This window comes from Nannobrachium achirus, assembly GCF_963921795.1.
Source record: "Nannobrachium achirus genome assembly, chromosome: 14".
In the NCBI taxonomy this organism is placed as follows: Eukaryota; Metazoa; Chordata; class Actinopteri; order Myctophiformes; family Myctophidae; genus Nannobrachium; species Nannobrachium achirus.
In genome coordinates, this window is record NC_137821.1 from 1345916 (window position 1) to 1364935 (window position 19020).

Sequence of the window (19020 nt, forward strand, 5' to 3'; positions counted from 1 at the left end):
AGATGGAACTAGTTCTGGTCCCAAACGTAAACAATGATAGAAGATGGAACTAGTTCTGGTCCCAAACGTAAACAATGATGGAAGATGGAACTAGTTCTGGTCCCAAACGTAAACAATGATAGAAGATGGAACTAGTTCTGGTCCCAAACGTAAACAATGATAGAAGATGGAACTAGTTCTGGTCCCAAACGTAAACAATGATCTAAGATGGAACTAGTTCTGGTCCCAAACGTAAACAATGATAGAAGATGGAACTAGTTCTGGTCCCAAACGTAAACAATGATGGAAGATGGAACTAGTTCTGGTCCCAAACGTAAACAATGATAGAAGATGGAACTAGTTCTGGTCCCAAACGTAAACAATGATGGAAGATGGAACTAGTTCTGGTCCCAAACGTAAACAATGATGGAAGATGGAACTAGTTCTGGTCCCAAACGTAAACAATGATGGAAGATGGAACTAGTTCTGGTCCCAAACGTAAACAATGATAGAAGATGGAACTAGTTCTGGTCCCAAACGTAAACAATGATAGAAGATGGAACTAGTTCTGGTCCCAAACGTAAACAATGATAGAAGATGGAACTAGTTCTGGTCCCAAACGTAAACAATGATAGAAGATGGAACTAGTTCTGGTCCCAAACGTAAACAATGATAGAAGATGGAACTAGTTCTGGTCCCAAACGTAAACAATGATGGAAGATGGAACTAGTTCTGGTCCCAAACGTAAACAATGATAGAAGATGGAACTAGTTCTGGTCCCAAACGTAAACAATGATGGAAGATGGAACTAGTTCTGGTCCCAAACGTAAACAATGATAGAAGATGGAACTAGTTCTGGTCCCAAACGTAAACAATGATGGAAGATGGAACTAGTTCTGGTCCCAAACGTAAACAATGATGGAAGATGGAACTAGTTCTGGTCCCAAACGTAAACAATGATGGAAGATGGAACTAGTTCTGGTCCCAAACGTAAACAATGATAGAAGATGGAACTAGTTCTGGTCCCAAACGTAAACAATGATGGAAGATGGAACTAGTTCTGGTCCCAAACGTAAACAATGATGGAAGATGGAACTAGTTCTGGTCCCAAACGTAAACAATGATAGAAGATGGAACTAGTTCTGGTCCCAAACGTAAACAATGATAGAAGATGGAACTAGTTCTGGTCCCAAACGTAAACAATGATAGAAGATGGAACTAGTTCTGGTCCCAAACGTAAACAATGATGGAAGATGGAACTAGTTCTGGTCCCAAACGTAAACAATGATGGAAGATGGAACTAGTTCTGGTCCCAAACGTAAACAGTGATGGAAGATGGAACTAGTTCTGGTCCCAAACGTAAACAATGATGGAAGATGGAACTAGTTCTGGTCCCAAACGTAAACAATGATGGAAGATGGAACTAGTTCTGGTCCCAAACGTAAACAGTGATGGAAGATGGAACTAGTTCTGGTCCCAAACGTAAACAGTGATGGAAGATGGAACTAGTTCTGGTCCCAAACGTAAACAGTGATGGAAGATGGAACTAGTTCTGGTCCCAAACGTAAACAATGATGGAAGATGGAACTAGTTCTGGTCCCAAACGTAAACAGTGATGGAAGATGGAACTAGTTCTGGTCCCAAACGTAAACAGTGATGGAAGATGGAACTAGTTCTGGTCCCAAACGTAAACAATGATAGAAGATGGAACTAGTTCTGGTCCCAAACGTAAACAGTGATGGAAGATGGAACTAGTTCTGGTCCCAAACGTAAACAGTGATGGAAGATGGAACTAGTTCTGGTCCCAAACGTAAACAATGATAGAAGATGGAACTAGTTCTGGTCCCAAACGTAAACAATGATGGAAGATGGAACTAGTTCTGGTCCCAAACGTAAACAATGATGGAAGATGGAACTAGTTCTGGTCCCAAACGTAAACAGTGATGGAAGATGGAACTAGTTCTGGTCCCAAACGTAAACAGTGATGGAAGATGGAACTAGTTCTGGTCCCAAACGTAAACAGTGATGGAAGATGGAACTAGTTCTGGTCCCAAACGTAAACAGTGATGGAAGATGGAACTAGTTCTGGTCCCAAACGTAAACAATGATAGAAGATGGAACTAGTTCTGGTCCCAAACGTAAACAATGATGGAAGATGGAACTAGTTCTGGTCCCAAACGTAAACAATGATGGAAGATGGAACTAGTTCTGGTCCCAAACGTAAACAATGATGGAAGATGGAACTAGTTCTGGTCCCAAACGTAAACAATGATGGAAGATGGAACTAGTTCTGGTCCCAAACGTAAACAGGGGTGGAAGATGGATGCCTTCATGCTTGTGCTATTTTAGCCAGAATCCAATGCCATCCTTGGCATCAAAAGTGTTTTTTGGAGAAAATGGACTGTAAAGATGAGAAAGACCGTTGGTTTCAATGGGATGGGATCACCTTTGTGTGCACGTGGATGCGCGATGATGATGTCGGCGACTTCACCCGTGCCAAGGGTTTTTCACCGGACGGTAGGTAGCCAGTGCCAGCTTTACTGTATATACAGTATATTTCGTGCAACATCGCGGGTTCGGCACTCTAGATACCTTTTAATATTTCGCGAGTATTCGCGGGATCTGCACTTAATAAGTTAAGATGTGAGGTCAATGTTGTATCTTAGGTTGTATTGTTATGATGATGTAATCTGCTATGTATGAAGCCTGGGTTTTAGTTGGTTATTCATTTGATGAGTTTGTGAAATGTCTATAAGTGTCCTGTCCATGTGTAACATAAGTCTATAAGTGTCTATAAGTGTCCTGTCCATGTGTAACATAAGTCTATAAGTGTCTATAAGTGTCCTGTCCATGTGTAACAGTCTATAAGTGTCCTGTCCATGTGTAACAGTCTATAAGTGTCCTGTCCATGTGTAACAGTCTATAAGTGTCCTGTCCATGTGTAACAGTCTATAAGTGTCCTGTCCATGTGTAACAGTCTATAAGTGTCCTGTCCATATGTAACAGTCTATAAGTGTCCTGTCCATGTGTAACAGTCTATAAGTGTCCTGTCCATGTGTAACAGTCTATAAGTGTCCTGTCCATGTGTAACAGTCTATAAGTGTCCTGTCCATGTGTAACAGCGACATCTGCCTCAGGCTTAATATTGATAACATCAGGGATCTCCAGATATGGGCATGAAAGGGACAAGGATGGAAGTCATTTGCAACATCGTTGTGATGTCAGAACAGCTACGATGGATACATTACCTGACAGACAGTCAGACAGACAGACAGACAGACAGTCAGACAGACAGACAGACAGACAGACAGACAGACAGACAGACAGACAGACAGACAGACAGACAGACAGACAGAGTGATTGACAGGTCATTACCAGGTGTGTCAGTCAGACAGTGTCTCTCATCGCTGCCGTCTCTGCAGTCTTCTTCTCCGTCACAACGAAATGCTGGAGGAACGCATTGACCGTCCTCACACTGGACCAGACCCTGGCTGCTGCACGCTGTAACAAACACATATCGAAACTGTCTGGTCAAAACCTCTTAACTCCTTTAATAACACATTTTTGGACACTGCTCCTACAGATTTTGCCCTAAAATCACGCAAATCGGTACACAGTATGTCTACACTCATCTCATCAACATGCATCTGTCCCATATAGCGCCACCATCAGGCCGATTTTTTCAAACACATTTTTGGACACTGCTCCTACAGATTTTGGCCTAAAATCACGCTGTGACCTGACGGTCGCTTATCTCTCGATTAGGGAGTCTTACTGGAATTATATTATATTATTTTATAATAACTTACAGCAGTTGGTTTCATCAGTCTTGTATTATATTATATTATATTATATTATATTATATTATATTATATTATATTAAATTATATTATATCTAACCATTAAAGGAGCGAACTCACACTCTAACGCTCTAACTCACTCACTCACTCACGCTCTAACACTCACGCTTATCTACGTTTATCTATTCACTCGCTTCAGCAACTGATCCCAAAGTTCACATGGTGTTGGCCATTAGCATTATACCAACGGTGACGGAGCCCAAATTTCATTTCTCCCAAATTAAAGCTGTTTATTAGCGTTTTCTTAGCCTGTTGTCAAGGTTACGGTCCGTTCCTCCAGGCCATGGGATCTGTAGCCCCACACACACACACACACACACACACCCCTCTCTCTCACAGGAATGTGCATTCTCTCTCTCTCTCTCTCTCTCTCTCTCTCTCTCTCTCTCCCTCTCTCTCTCTCTCTCTCTCTTTCTCTTTCTCTCTTCTCTCTCGCTTTCACCAGGTGAGTTTGATGTGTGTCTCATCTTCCAACGGGTATGAAAAGCAAGCGCATTCATCCCCATACTTCTATTCACCTAAATTTGCTGTTAAATTATTTGTATCCATCATAAATATACACTCCTCCATGAGCTGCTCCTTACATTATGATGCTCCCACATATTCTCACGCACATACCAGTTACAGTAACTTTCCCCACAGCCCACACTCTGCACATATTTTGGAGCACATATCTTCGAACGGGTAAGGTCTAGTTATAATAACTTACAACAGTTGGTCTCATCAGTCTTGTATATTATATTATATTATATTATATTATATTATATTATATTATATTATATTATATTATATTATAATAACTTACAACAGTTGGTCTCATCAGTCTTGTATATTATATTATATTATATTATATTATAATAACTTACAACAGTTGGTCTCATCAGTCTTGTATATTATATTATATTATATTATATTATATTATATTATATTATTGTTAGGGGCCCCGGAGCACCTGCTCGTGACCCCAAGGGTGTGGCACCCAGGTCCTTCAAGCCATACTACAATGACCGTGACCATCGCGATGCCCGCCGCAAGGGAGACAACCGCCAGGAGAAGCGCAGAGGATCCGTGGGCTCAGATAGACAGCAGTCACCTGGACCCACTGCCACTGCGGATCGCCAAGCCATGCCACCACCCCCAACACCCCAACAACAACCCCTGCAGCAGATGCAGGCTCCGGTGGCACAGCTCGGGCCTCACATGGCCTTTTTCCCCATGCAAAACCTACAACCACTCTACCCGGCACCCGCTCCAGCGCCGGCTCCAGCTCAGGCACCCACCACCCCTGTGACCTCTGCACACACGGAGAAGCAAGCAGGGAAGAGGAAGGAGAAACGAAACCACGTTTCTCGCCAGTGAGCTGATGAAGAAATAATGTTATGGCCCAATATATTCTCTGTATGTTAATCAATGAAAAGGGACATACATTTTGCATTTAGTGTGCTAGTACTGTAGATGCATATATACTGCATATATAGAAATGCCTCATTTAAACATAGGCTGTTGATTTCTGATATACTGTATACGGTATTTCTGCTATACTGTATGTGCATGCAAAAGCTACGTATATACGTGTTTTTTCACTGACATGGGTAAAGGTTAAAAACTGAATGTACTCATAGTTCAGAACATGACATACTGCTTACACTAGCCGCTTCATTGCCTGCACCTGCGAGAAACAGCCTTGGTGTCAGGCTGTATCATAGACTCCCGGACATTCCTGGACCGCGCTAACGAACCGTTATCTCCTTACTGCCAACATGAGATACCGCTTCTTGAGGGAGTAAAGGACAACACGGTGGCTTCTAACATGTGAACGGGATGACTCCCCAAATTCACGTGGCCTGGCCTTGGACTGTCTGGCCTTGGACCGTCTCCATTGCGAAACATCGTGCATGTTCGTGCATGTTAGCACATGTACGCGTGCCCATGTGTGTGTGCTGAACCAAAGCTCTGTGTGTGTAATCCTATTGAGATGACGCGACGGGACGGACTATAAAAGGTTGTGTCGCCGTGGCTCGCTTCAGTTCCTTTTTGTCTACTTAGAGAGAGTTTGACTCTGTTTAGTTGAGTACTTATATCGTACTTCTTTTGTTAATTCTCATCGCCAATTTCTGTATTGGTGAGCTTATAATTTGTAACTGTTTTTATTTCACTAAAGCTTTTTATTCACTTTTGCTTGGTGTCTGTCTGAATTCATTTTCAAGAGTTTACAACTCTTAAGGTTTAGACTTTTTAACTCCCCTTCGGGGGAGTACACCGCGTCCATGGGAGAGAGGTGTTAGTACCTGCAGGGCACTCAAAGCAACTTCTGGCTGTGGAGCTGAGTTAGACTTTTTGGTAAGAATCAACAAATGTATTTTCTTAAGTTAAAAGTCTTTTCACCTTCTCAGAAGGCTGACACTGCGCGGGCAGGTGTCAGCTGGGTATGCTTGGCGGACAATAAGGTACAAATTCCCAACCCTAACCGGACGGACGATATGTCCACAGTGGGCTCTTTGTACTGAATAAGTCAAGCTGCTTTTCTCCAGGCCCCTGGCAGGAAGCTACAAGGTTGAACAGTTTCACACTTTATACTGTCTTTGTGGTTTTGGCATTCTCCATTCAGACCTACGGTCTACGTTTCTACAGTTAAGGTGTGTCGCCTGGTCTCTAAAATAAATAGTTGCTGCAGAAAAGTAATAATATTCACCAGTTAAAGAGGGTCTCATAGATAGTTCAAATCTTTATTCAGAGAAATGTATATGTATATACAGTAATAGTAGGTTTATACAAATGAGAAAGGTTAGAACACCTGTTTGTAAACTTAAAGGTATAGTGTAGTGTTAGTGACAGTGTTTTGTTAAAAAAGATCTGGTAACTTTGTGGGCCTAGCAAACCTACTGAGGGTTCCGGGCGGCGTGAGGAGTACTTTAAAAGGTGGAAGAGTACTCAGTAACTCAAGCTCATTACATGGCGTCCCTGGGTGGGCATTGATTGATTATTGATTATTGATTATTGATTAGTAATTGATTAATTAAATTCGTGTCCACTGCCACATAAAGAATAGCCGAGAGACCCTTGGAGTATGGTTATTTACTACAGAAGTAAAGGATAGTTAATATTATCAAGGCTTAAGTGCTTTTATCCACAAAACTCCCCACAGCGTCGGAGATTTTGAACAGAGTGAAGTGGAGGTCGGTCCGTACAGCCGACGGCCAGTAAATCGGTAAAAACATCTCCATCAGGAACTAGATAAAATAGCAGTTGAGAACATCTAATAATATTATAACAACCTTTGCGACCAACCTAAAAAGTTTCAGGCATGGACTCTGCCTATCCCACCGCCACAGATAACGCTTTTTCGGAAGCGGTTGGCGGGGCAAGGTCTGCCTCACCCACTCCCTTGGCTGGCACCATGGCACCCCCATCGGTGGACTCTTGGGAGGGAGATGTCAACAGCGGTGACTACGACAGTAATGGCGTAATGACCTCAGTAGTCCTGCATAACGGAGGAGCCGCAGCCCGCTACGAATCCAGTGCGGGGGACGCATATCCTGATCACCAAGGGTTGCTGAATTGGAACCCTGGAGCAACGCGAGCTGGCCCTACAGCTCCCCTTCCCTGGCTTTCCAGCCCCACAGGGGCCGGAGGCCTAGAATGGGACCCCCTGACAAACGAAGGGAAACGAGCTGAACCTGAGCGAGAGGGGAGGTTTCCTCCACCGCCTCAGAAGCTAGATGCTTTCTCCTGGCGGATCCCAGCCAGGACGCACACCATTACCCCCGAGCGAATGTTGAAGCTCAAGGTTTATACCGAGAGGTTCGAAAGACACATGCCCGAGGGAGAGAGACCTTTTGTGGTGAACCTCACAAATAGGGATCTAGAAAATACTGCAGGCATGGCTGCAGCTGTAGCACACGGTGCAGGTCAAGGGTATGACACATGGTGCCGACGCACGGTGGAGGCCCGGCCAAACCGGAAACTAGAGAATGGGGAGATATTGGTATGTGCACCATACCAGCTTTCCCAGAGAAAATATCATGGTATTATCACCATGGTTATGCAAAAAATTACTAGAGGCACCAGTGAGGAACGCCAAAAGTCGATCCTGCTGGCATACTATGGCAAGCTATTTGCACAAGCCTATGACATGCAGATATATAACATAGTCATGACCCTGTTTGGAACGGGTACGTGGGACTATGACCAAGCCCTCAGCATCTGGTGCTTCATGGAGGTGTTTCAAGGCTTGCCTGATGATCGGCTAGAAATAACTCTGCTGATCACGATACCCCCATGGGTCCTGTACACCAACGGGAGCCAGCAGAAGCCCGACGGCAACCGTGCCAAATGGGCATTTATCCTTAAACATAAGGACAAGACCGTGAAATCATCTTCAGGATGGATAGACGGTTCGGCCCAGATGGCCGAGGTAACAGCCATAATGGAGGGAATTATCACAGCCAGGGTTAAGCATGTCCACAAGCTGTTGATAGTAACTGATAGAGACTATGGCTTCCAAGGCGGGGCTGAGAATCTGGAGTCCTGGCTAGCTAAGGGCTATGAGACGAGCTCAGGCAGTCCCATGGCCCACGGTGAACTCTGGGCTCTCATAGTGGAGCAATCCAAAGACATGAGGCTCTCATGGAAATGGATTAAGAACCATACGGGTGGCGAAGGCGTTCACTTCACCGGTAACAGGGGAGTGGATGCCATAGCCCAGCGCAGGCAGCTGGCCAATGCCGTTGGACTAAAACGACTGCGCCTGGTCCTGCCACGGGCAGGGGGTAAGGGCGATGTAGTGGAAGTGCCCGAGGACGAGGCTGATCACATAATCCGGACGATTCATGTGGGTCTCGGCCACGTGGGCAGCCAAAGGTTACTCAGGTATCTACGGACACAAGATTTGCTGATCCCGAAGGCCCGGCAAAGAGCTATCGCAGTGCGTAAGGCCTGCGAGCGCTGTGCCCTGGTTAGAGGCACAAAACCTGAATCTGTACCTCCGGGGCAGATCGCAGTGCCCATAGCGGGCACACACTTTTCCGCACACGTGTTTGGACCTATGTCTCAGACGACGCGGAAAGGACACAAACACGGGCTAGTTATCGCTGATAACGGGCCTGGAACCATAAGGGTGTACCCTATCAAGACACCCACCGCGGCGATCATTTGCCACTGTATATCCCAATTCCTACGGGAAGAGGACGGGGTACAGTTCCTGCGAATGGACAATGCGACTTATTTTACGAACACAAGCGTTAAGTCTTTGCTGGAGGACGAAGGTATTCAGGTAGAATATTCGGTCCCCCACCGGGCAAAGACTGACGGTGTGGCGGAAAAAGCTGTTCGCACAGTGAAAGAACAGATCTTTAAGGGGGACATGGAGAGCTCTGGGGATGGGCTTTCCTCTCTCCTGCATTTGCACCAATCGGTCAACCTTGCTAGGGAGGAGAAGAGATGTGTGTCCAGAGATAACACGTGTATCTCTTGTCCTTTCCGCACAAGTGAAGCCGTTTGGGTGCTGCGAAAACCCCTGCCAGGAAACCCCAGCAAGAAGTGTGAATTCAAAGACACGGTTGCTGAGGTTCTTGGCCCACATAGGCTTAGGTTGGAGAACTCGGGAATAGTGCATATAGACCAAGTTCGCAAGACCAGGTGAGCACTGAGAAATGGCCGAAGCTTCGGGTTGTAAACCCCTAGTTAGGAATGGAGAGGTTACGCCAGGCATGGGGCAGGTAACTGTTGGTTCTCGTAAGGAGATGCCCTGTGCCTTGGAGTGTGCCAGACATGAAGTGTTGATCTGTGTAGCGCCAGGACGGTCCCCGCCAATCGGGGACAGTGGAGTTGGAAAGAGTGCCAGCGCCGGTTAGGCGTATCCGATGGTGTGGTGAAGTTGGCCAGGGAAGGCTTCATGCAAGCCTCTCCTTCGCCCTGGTGGCGAGGCCTTCACCTTTGGGCCCAAGGAGGGGCCCAGGGGATGTTGAGCATTGGTTTGCCCGCGGTGCTACGTCCTGTATGGACTGTGCATCGTCCTGGCAGCCTATCCTGTTATGACCACTGAAGCTGTGGTCAGATGTTCTTGCTCATGGTTGGGCATTGCCCTAGCCGAATGCAAATGCCAGAGGGGGTGTTAGGGGTCCTGACTGTGACCCCAAGAATATGGCCCCCTGTCCTTTGAAACCATATGCGCTATATGTACTGCATAGAAGGAGAATCATTGCAGGTGTGCTCAAATGGGCTATACCCTGTTTGATGTTACTGGGATGACTTATCTTGTTCTCAGTACTGTACCGCCTGGGCCTCTTAGGGGGCGTGGGCAGAGCTCTCTAGGACATGCCGAAAATGGATGTGTACAAAGAGAGGAGGAGCTCAGAGGGAGGGGCGTCCCCTCCCATAGAGGAGGAGTCATGGCCTGAGGAGCTGCATTAAAGGAGCCCCTCAGGCTGGCTCTGGACATAACTCCCATTGGCTGTTATATGGACGTTGCTCAGGCACTTGATATTCTTCGTGAAGAATTTAAACCCATCTACGACCTAGCCATGGCCAGCGAGAGACAAGAGCAGATCATCAGCCTGGATGACATGGACGACGACACTCTTCTTGCTATGGATCCTGCGGAGAATGACTTACTTTCCGAGGGCCAACCGGAGGAGGACCGGAGTGGAGCCACCACTCCAGCTCCAATGGATGAACATTCTGAGTCCTCTGGATCCGAAGGAGGGGCAGTCTGGAGAGTAGTAATTCCTCCTCCTGCCGATACCAACTCAGACGACGAGGAGGCTGAGATGCCCAGAATGCAGCTGTATAATACTAAAGGTGCTAAAATCGCCGATGACAGCCTGAAAATCCCCCAGGTCTGGGAGGACATCGTGGGCATCCGCAGAGGGCATATGTCCAACAAAGAGCCGTTCCTGACACCCACCTGGGAGACCTACGTGCTGCTGAAAACTGTTTCCATCAAGCGGTCGGTGATCTACAGCCGCTTGGTGGGAAACAACTGGCGCTCCATCGTTCCTGTGTGCATGACCACCTACAGGGTCATGCAAAACAACCTACGCTACCAGTCCGGCGAAGTGTGGGCTACTATCGAGACCCAGGCAGCAGGGCGAAACCGCTTCGGCATCCTGGAAGCCATCTTGGGCCCCAGGATGATCCGGGGAAAGTGGGAGAAGAATTCCCAGGGAATTCGAGATATTACTCGAGACTCCAAAGTGTGGCCATCCGATGATGCTGTGGCTGCACTTGAGAAGAACCATGGTGCCAGAGGGGGTGTTAGGGGCCCCGGAGCACCTGCTCGTGACCCCAAGGGTGTGGCACCCAGGTCCTTCAAGCCATACTACAATGACCGTGACCATCGCGATGCCCGCCGCAAGGGAGACAACCGCCAGGAGAAGCGCAGAGGATCCGTGGGCTCAGATAGACAGCAGTCACCTGGACCCACTGCCACTGCGGATCGCCAAGCCATGCCACCACCCCCAACACCCCAACAACAACCCCTGCAGCAGATGCAGGCTCCGGTGGCACAGCTCGGGCCTCACATGGCCTTTTTCCCCATGCAAAACCTACAACCACTCTACCCGGCACCTGCTCCAGCGCCGGCTCCAGCTCAGGCACCCACCACCCCTGTGACCTCTGCACACACGGAGAAGCAAGCAGGGAAGAGGAAGGAGAAACGAAACCACGTTTCTCGCCAGTGAGCTGATGAAGAAATAATGTTATGGCCCAATATATTCTCTGTATGTTAATCAATGAAAAGGGACATACATTTTGCATTTAGTGTGCTAGTACTGTAGATGCATATATACTGCATATATAGAAATGCCTCATTTAAACATAGGCTGTTGATTTCTGATATACTGTATACGGTATTTCTGCTATACTGTATGTGCATGCAAAAGCTACGTATATACGTGTTTTTTCACTGACATGGGTAAAGGTTAAAAACTGAATGTACTCATAGTTCAGAACATGACATACTGCTTACACTAGCCGCTTCATTGCCTGCACCTGCGAGAAACAGCCTTGGTGTCAGGCTGTATCATAGACTCCCGGACATTCCTGGACCGCGCTAACGAACCGTTATCTCCTTACTGCCAACATGAGATACCGCTTCTTGAGGGAGTAAAGGACAACACGGTGACTTCTAACATGTGAACGGGATGACTCCCCAAATTCACGTGGCCTGGCCTTGGACTGTCTGGCCTTGGACCGTCTCCATTGCGAAACATCGTGCATGTTCGTGCATGTTAGTACATGTACGCGTGCCCATGTGTGTGTGCTGAACCAAAGCTCTGTGTGTGTAATCCTATTGAGATGACGCGACGGGACGGACTATAAAAGGTTGTGTCGCCGTGGCTCGCTTCAGTTCCTTTTTGTCTACTTAGAGAGAGTTTGACTCTGTTTAGTTGAGTACTTATATCGTACTTCTTTTGTTAATTCTCATCGCCAATTTCTGTATTGGTGAGCTTATAATTTGTAACTGTTTTTATTTCACTAAAGCTTTTTATTCACTTTTGCTTGGTGTCTGTCTGAATTCATTTTCAAGAGTTTACAACTCTTAAGGTTTAGACTTTTTAACTCCCCTTCGGGGGAGTACACCGCGTCCATGGGAGAGAGGTGTTAGTACCTGCAGGGCACTCAAAGCAACTTCTGGCTGTGGAGCTGAGTTAGACTTTTTGGTAAGAATCAACAAATGTATTTTCTTAAGTTAAAAGTCTTTTCACCTTCTCAGAAGGCTGACACTGCGCGGGCAGGTGTCAGCTGGGTATGCTTGGCGGACAATAAGGTACAAATTCCCAACCCTAACCGGACGGACGATATGTCCACAGTGGGCTCTTTGTACTGAATAAGTCAAGCTGCTTTTCTCCAGGCCCCTGGCAGGAAGCTACAAGGTTGAACAGTTTCACACTTTATACTGTCTTTGTGGTTTTGGCATTCTCCATTCAGACCTACGGTCTACGTTTCTACAGTTAAGGTGTGTCGCCTGGTCTCTAAAATAAATAGTTGCTGCAGAAAAGTAATAATATTCACCAGTTAAAGAGGGTCTCATAGATAGTTCAAATCTTTATTCAGAGAAATGTATATGTATATACAGTAATAGTAGGTTTATACAAATGAGAAAGGTTAGAACACCTGTTTGTAAACTTAAAGGTATAGTGTAGTGTTAGTGACAGTGTTTTGTTAAAAAAGATCTGGTAACTTTGTGGGCCTAGCAAACCTACTGAGGGTTCCGGGCGGCGTGAGGAGTACTTTAAAAGGTGGAAGAGTACTCAGTAACTCAAGCTCATTACAATTATATTATATTATAATAACTTACAGCAGTTGGTCTCATCAGTCTTGTATATTATATTATATTATATTATATTATATTATATTATAATAACTTACAACAGTTGGTCTCATCAGTCTTGTATATTATATTATATTATATTATATTATATTATATTATATTATATTATATTATAATAACTTACAGCAGTTGGTCTCATCAGTCTTGTATATTATATTATATTATATTATATTATATTATATTATATTATATTATATTATATTATAATAACTTACAACAGTTGGTCTCATCAGTCTTGTATATTATATTATATTATATTATATTATATTATATTATATTATATTATATTATATTATATTATAATAACTTACAACAGTTGGTTTCATCAGTCTTGTCCAGACAGTCGTGGTCTCCGTCACACAACCAGTCTCTGGACACACACCTTCCATCTCCACAACGATGCTCACGCACTGGGTCGCACACTGTAACACACAATGTACACACACTGTAACACACAATGTACACACACTATAACACACACAGTACACAATGTACACAATGTACACACACTGTAACACACAATGTACACAATGTACACACACTGTAACACACAATACACACAATGTACACACACTGTAATACACAATACACACACAATACACACACAATGTACACACACTGTAATACACAATACACACACAATACACACACAATGTACACACACTGTAACACACAATACACACACAATACACACACAATGTACACACACTAATACACACTGCAACACACAATACACACAATGTAACACACAATGTACACAATGTAACACACACTGTAACACACAATACACACAATGTACACACACTGTAATACACACAGTACACAATATACACACACTGTCAATATTCTAAATGAATAACGCGACATAATGAGTTCCAGCAGGTCAAACCCACAGAGGGAACTCATGATTCAGCTCTAAATGAGTCAACTGGAAAGAAAAGAGAACGGGTTGAATTTGCATCTTGTCTATGATATGCATCCAAGCAATAGATCTATGAAATCTTTTCTTTTCACTTTCTTTTTGCATGTGTTGACAAAGATGGGTATATAAACATGTTATTTGAGGTTGGACACTGTTGTATTAGATTGTGTATGAAGAACAAGGCATTCTAGTATTAAGTGACTATACGTACAAAACATTGGCATAAACACCAGCTTAGGGCTCGAACACACTGCCCGACCTTTTGAGACGATTATGCTGTCGCCGACCATTTTTGGCGCTCGCCGACAAAACCGCAGATCTGCCACAAGATGGGGCTTTTCTCGCTGAGGTTTTGCTTGTTGTGTGAAAGCCAGGGCACTGAGAGAAGATCTGGCCACCATAACAGCGCTCGGCGATGCCTTCCCGAGCGTTTCTAGATATCTAGCAGCTTTGATATTTGGCTTGTGAACTGGACATCATAATCATACAGTATGAAAAGAGGTTGCGAGCGCACAATGAGAGGATCTGTGTTAAATGAGAAAAACTAAGTAAAGTTGGCTTCTTGGCTATGAATCGGGGATTGCATTCTGGTGAAATATATGATCCCTTGTTGCCGATCAATCTCATAGTGTGAAAACCACATGGATATTTGACAGCCCATTATAAGAAAGAGACTGGGATATCATAGAGAGAAATCAGATACAGTGTGAAATACTTTAACGATCAGATGAGTCGGTGACTCTTCTAAATCGTACAGTGTGTTCCAGCCCTTCGTGAATCAGACCCATGGGATCACACTTATGTTGGAAACGGACATCAGCTAGTGTGTGTGTGTGTGTGTGTGTGTGTGTGTGTGTGTGTGTGTGTGTGTGTGTGTGTGTGTGTGTGTGTGTGTGTGTGTGTGTGTGCGTGCGTGCGTGCGTGCGTGCGTGCGTGCGTGCGTGCGTGTGTGTCCTCACCACAGTTGAGTTCGTCACTCAGGTCTCCACAGTCGTCATAACCGTCACACACCAGAGAGGGCGCCACACAGCGACCCGTACCACACCTGAACTCACTGTCACTGCAGTCTGATGGAGAGAGAGATATAACAGAACAGACTATTATAATAGAACAGACTCTAATAGAACAGACTATATAATAGAACAGACTTGTTCTGTTACAGATGTACTGTATCTCTAATTTGAAGTAATGGTTTGAGTATGTTAGTGTGTTTCCATTTGAAGCCCCCTAGTGGCTGATGTATACAAGGGCTAAGAGCTGTGAGGTTTTATTTTGAAGTTGTATTTTCAGTGTCCTTCTAAGCAAAGTAATCAACTCAACCAAGATCAGGTGTACTAATGACCAAACACACTGCCCAGCTACATGTCAGAAAACAGAACAGAAGTCAGTCAGAGTCAGAGAGAGCTGAATGCTCAGCTACATGTCAGAAGTCCTCCAAGTGTACTACTACATCTTGTTCTTTGCAAGAGCATCGTCGGTATGTTTGATACTGTTTGTAGACATATCTTCACTTGACAGTTTGATGCGAATACAAGCACATATGATGTTTGTCTAATTCAACTGCATAACATATTAACATATGATTGCTGCCTTCCAACACTGTGTACTGTATCTGTAGCTCTTGATATAATGCCTGTGTAGTGATTGTAGCTGACATATTTTGAATGCATTTATGTTTTATGAAGCAAGAATCTAAGCAATGTCTTGTATATTTTTTGTTGTAGTTTTACCCTTTTGAAAGCCAGTAAACCTGTTGACTACACACAACGTCTCCAGAGTCTTGGTTGAAGAAAGGTGTTTAGCTGACTGTTGAATCACACTATCCAGTGTGCAGTGAGAACAGTACAAGACTATATAATAGAACAGACTCTAATAGAACATACTATATAATAGAACAGACTATATAATAGAACAGACTATAATAGAACAGACTATATAATAGAATGCTGAATGTTATCATCTTCATAGTTACACTGATCTGTGTGAATGGCACTTAAAGCGACTACACCTTGAATTTTACATTTTCCTATTTTTCCCACTAACACGTTCTGTCCTCACAAAGTCCTATTTCTGACCATTGTGTCTTCCTCTGTTTATGGACAGATCTATGTGAGCAGGTCTCAGAACAGATCTATGCAAGCAGGTCTCAGAACAGATCTGTGTGAGCAGGTCTCAGAACAGATCTATGTGAGCAGGTCTCAGATCAGATCTGTGTGAGCAGGTCTCAGAACAAACTCACATTACCATGGCAACAGACACCACAACGTCAGCTGCTATTTACACTGTGTGTGTGTGTGTGTGTGTGTGTGTGTGTGTGTGTGTGTGTGTGTGTGTGTGTGTGCGTGCGTGTGTTCATGTGTGTGTGTGTGTGTGTGTGTGTGCGTGCGTGTGTGTGTGTGTGTTCGTGTGTGTGTGTGTGTGTGCGTGTGTGTGTCTCACCACAGTGTGTCTCGTCGCTCCAGTCGTCACAGTCGTTGTATCCGTTGCACACCAGTTTCTGGGGGACGCAAATCCCCGTCGCACACAGGAAGTTGTCACGACCACCGCACAGCGCTGTATAGGAACACATGAAAAAATAAATATTAATTATTAGTGATGATTGTTATAGTTTTATCTCCTACCAGGACCTTTAGTACTGCTGGTTTTATCTCCCACCAGGATCTCTAGTACTGATGGTTTTATCTCCTACCAGGATCTCTAGTACTGATGGTTTTATCTCCTACCAGGATCTCTAGTACTGATGGTTTTATGTCCTACCAGGACCTCTAGTACTGATGGTTTTATCTCCTACCAGGACCTCTGATGGTTTTATCTCCTACCAGGACCTCTGATGGTTTTATCTCCTACCAGGACCTCTAGTACTGATGGTTTTATCTCCTACCAGGACCTCTAGTACTGATGGTTTTATCTCCTACCAGGACCTCTGATGGTTTTATCTCCTACCAGGACCTCTGATGGTTTTATCTCCTACCAGGACCTCTAGTACTGATGGTTTTATCTCCTACCAGGACCTCTAGTACTGATGGTTTTATATCCTACCAGGACCTCTAGTACTGATGGTTTTATGTCCTACCAGGACCTCTAGTACTGATGGTTTTATATCCTACCAGGACCTCTAGTACTGATGGTTTTATCTCCTACCAGGACCTCTGGTACTGATGGTTTTATCTCCTACCAGGACCTCTAGTACTGATGGTTTTATCTCCTACCAGGACCTCTGGTACTGATGGTTTTATCTCCTACCAGGACCTCTAGTACTGATGGTTTTATCTCCTACCAGGACCTCTAGTACTGATGGTTTTATCTCCTACCAGGACCTCTAGTACTGATGGTTTTATCTCCTACCAGGACCTCTAGTACTGATGGTTTTATCTCCTACCAGGACCTCTAGTACTGATGGTTTTATATCCTACCAGGACCTCTAGTACTGATGGTTTTATCTCCTACCAGGACCTCTGGTACTGATGGTTTTATCTCCTACCAGGACCTCTAGTACTGATGGTTTTATCTCCTACCAGGACCTCTAGTACTGATGGTTTTATCTCCTACCAGGACCTCTAGTACTGATGGTTTTATCTCCTACCAGGACCTCTAGTACTGATGGTTTTATCTCCTACCAGGACCTCTAGTACTGATGGTTTTATCTCCTACCAGGACCTCTAGTACTGATGGTTTTATCTCCTACCAGGACCCTCTAGTACTGATGGTTTTATCTCCTACCAGGACCTCTAGTACTGATGGTTTTATATCCTACCAGGACCTCTAGTACTGATGGTTTTATCTCCTACCAGGACCTCTAGTACTGATGGTTTTATCTCCTACCAGGACCTCTGGTACTGATGGTTTTATCTCCTACCAGGACCTCTAGTACTGATGGTTTTATATCCTACCAGGACCTCTAGTACTGATGGTTTTATCTCCTACCAGGACCTCTAGTACTGATGGTTTTATCTCCTACCAGGACCTCTAGTACTGATGGTTTTATCTCCTACCAGGACCTCTAGTACTGATGGTTTTATATCCTACCAGGACCTCTAGTACTGATGGTTTTATCTCCTACCAGGACCTCTAGTACTGATGGTTTTATCTCCTACCAGGACCTCTAGTACTGATGGTTTTATCTCCTACCAGGACCTCTAGTACTGATATATAAAATACATAATAAATAGAATATAATGAAGCAATAAGCCACAAGAGGCATGTGGTTACCTGGTATTTTACCAGTAAGACTCCCTAATCGGGAGATAAGCGACCGTCAGGTCACATACACAAACTTTTAGAAGGCAATGGTAGCCAATCAGGAGGGAATATGGGAAATGGGACAGATCCATGTTGATGACATGACTCTAGAGATACTGTGTCCTGCTTTGTGTGATTTTAGGGCAAAATCTGTAGGAGCCGTGTCCAAAAATGTGTTTTTAAAGAATTGGCCAGATGGTGGCGCTAGATGATTGAGATTGAGTGAATCGTGGCCTGCCTATCGGCCACAGATCCCACATTATGCGGTAAAAACAAAACAGTTTTTATTGACTCACATGGTTTTCCAGTGATTTGCCGCGGAGAGTAACAGGAAGTGGATGTATCGGGGGCGGAGCTTGTCGTCATCGTCGTCGTCAGGGGCGACGGGGAGGAAGTGACATCGCTGAACTGCGAGCAGCGCAGGAAGTCTGGCCAGGAGGCGTTGAACATCTGGAGGACGGGTTCACAGCCCTCCCTGGCCGACTCACAGAACGACCTGCAGGGCAGGACCACCCTTCTGGGTGAAGATATACACATTATTAACTTACAGGATAGGTCCACCCGTCTGGGTGAAGATATGCACATTATTAACTTAAAAGGATAGACCACCCGTCTGGGTGAAGATATACACATTATTAACTTACAGGATAGACCACCCGTCTGGGTGAAGATATGCACATTATTAACTT

The 19020-nt window shown here is 44.8% G+C and overlaps 1 protein-coding gene across 1 annotated transcript in view; it reads right to left on the reverse strand.

Annotated features, from left to right (window-relative positions):
• corin (corin, serine peptidase) overlaps positions 1–19020 on the reverse strand; it is a gene marked incomplete at both ends in the record, with an annotated part of 87923 nt that overhangs the window by 37800 nt on the left and 31103 nt on the right. Inside the window, 5 exons of the mRNA XM_080742291.1 lie at positions 3355–3480; positions 13482–13592; positions 15052–15159; positions 16532–16645; positions 18628–18848. Of these exons, the coding sequence (XP_080598417.1) occupies positions 3355–3480; positions 13482–13592; positions 15052–15159; positions 16532–16645; positions 18628–18848 (680 nt within the window). The remainder of the gene's footprint in view (positions 1–3354; positions 3481–13481; positions 13593–15051; positions 15160–16531; positions 16646–18627; positions 18849–19020) is intronic.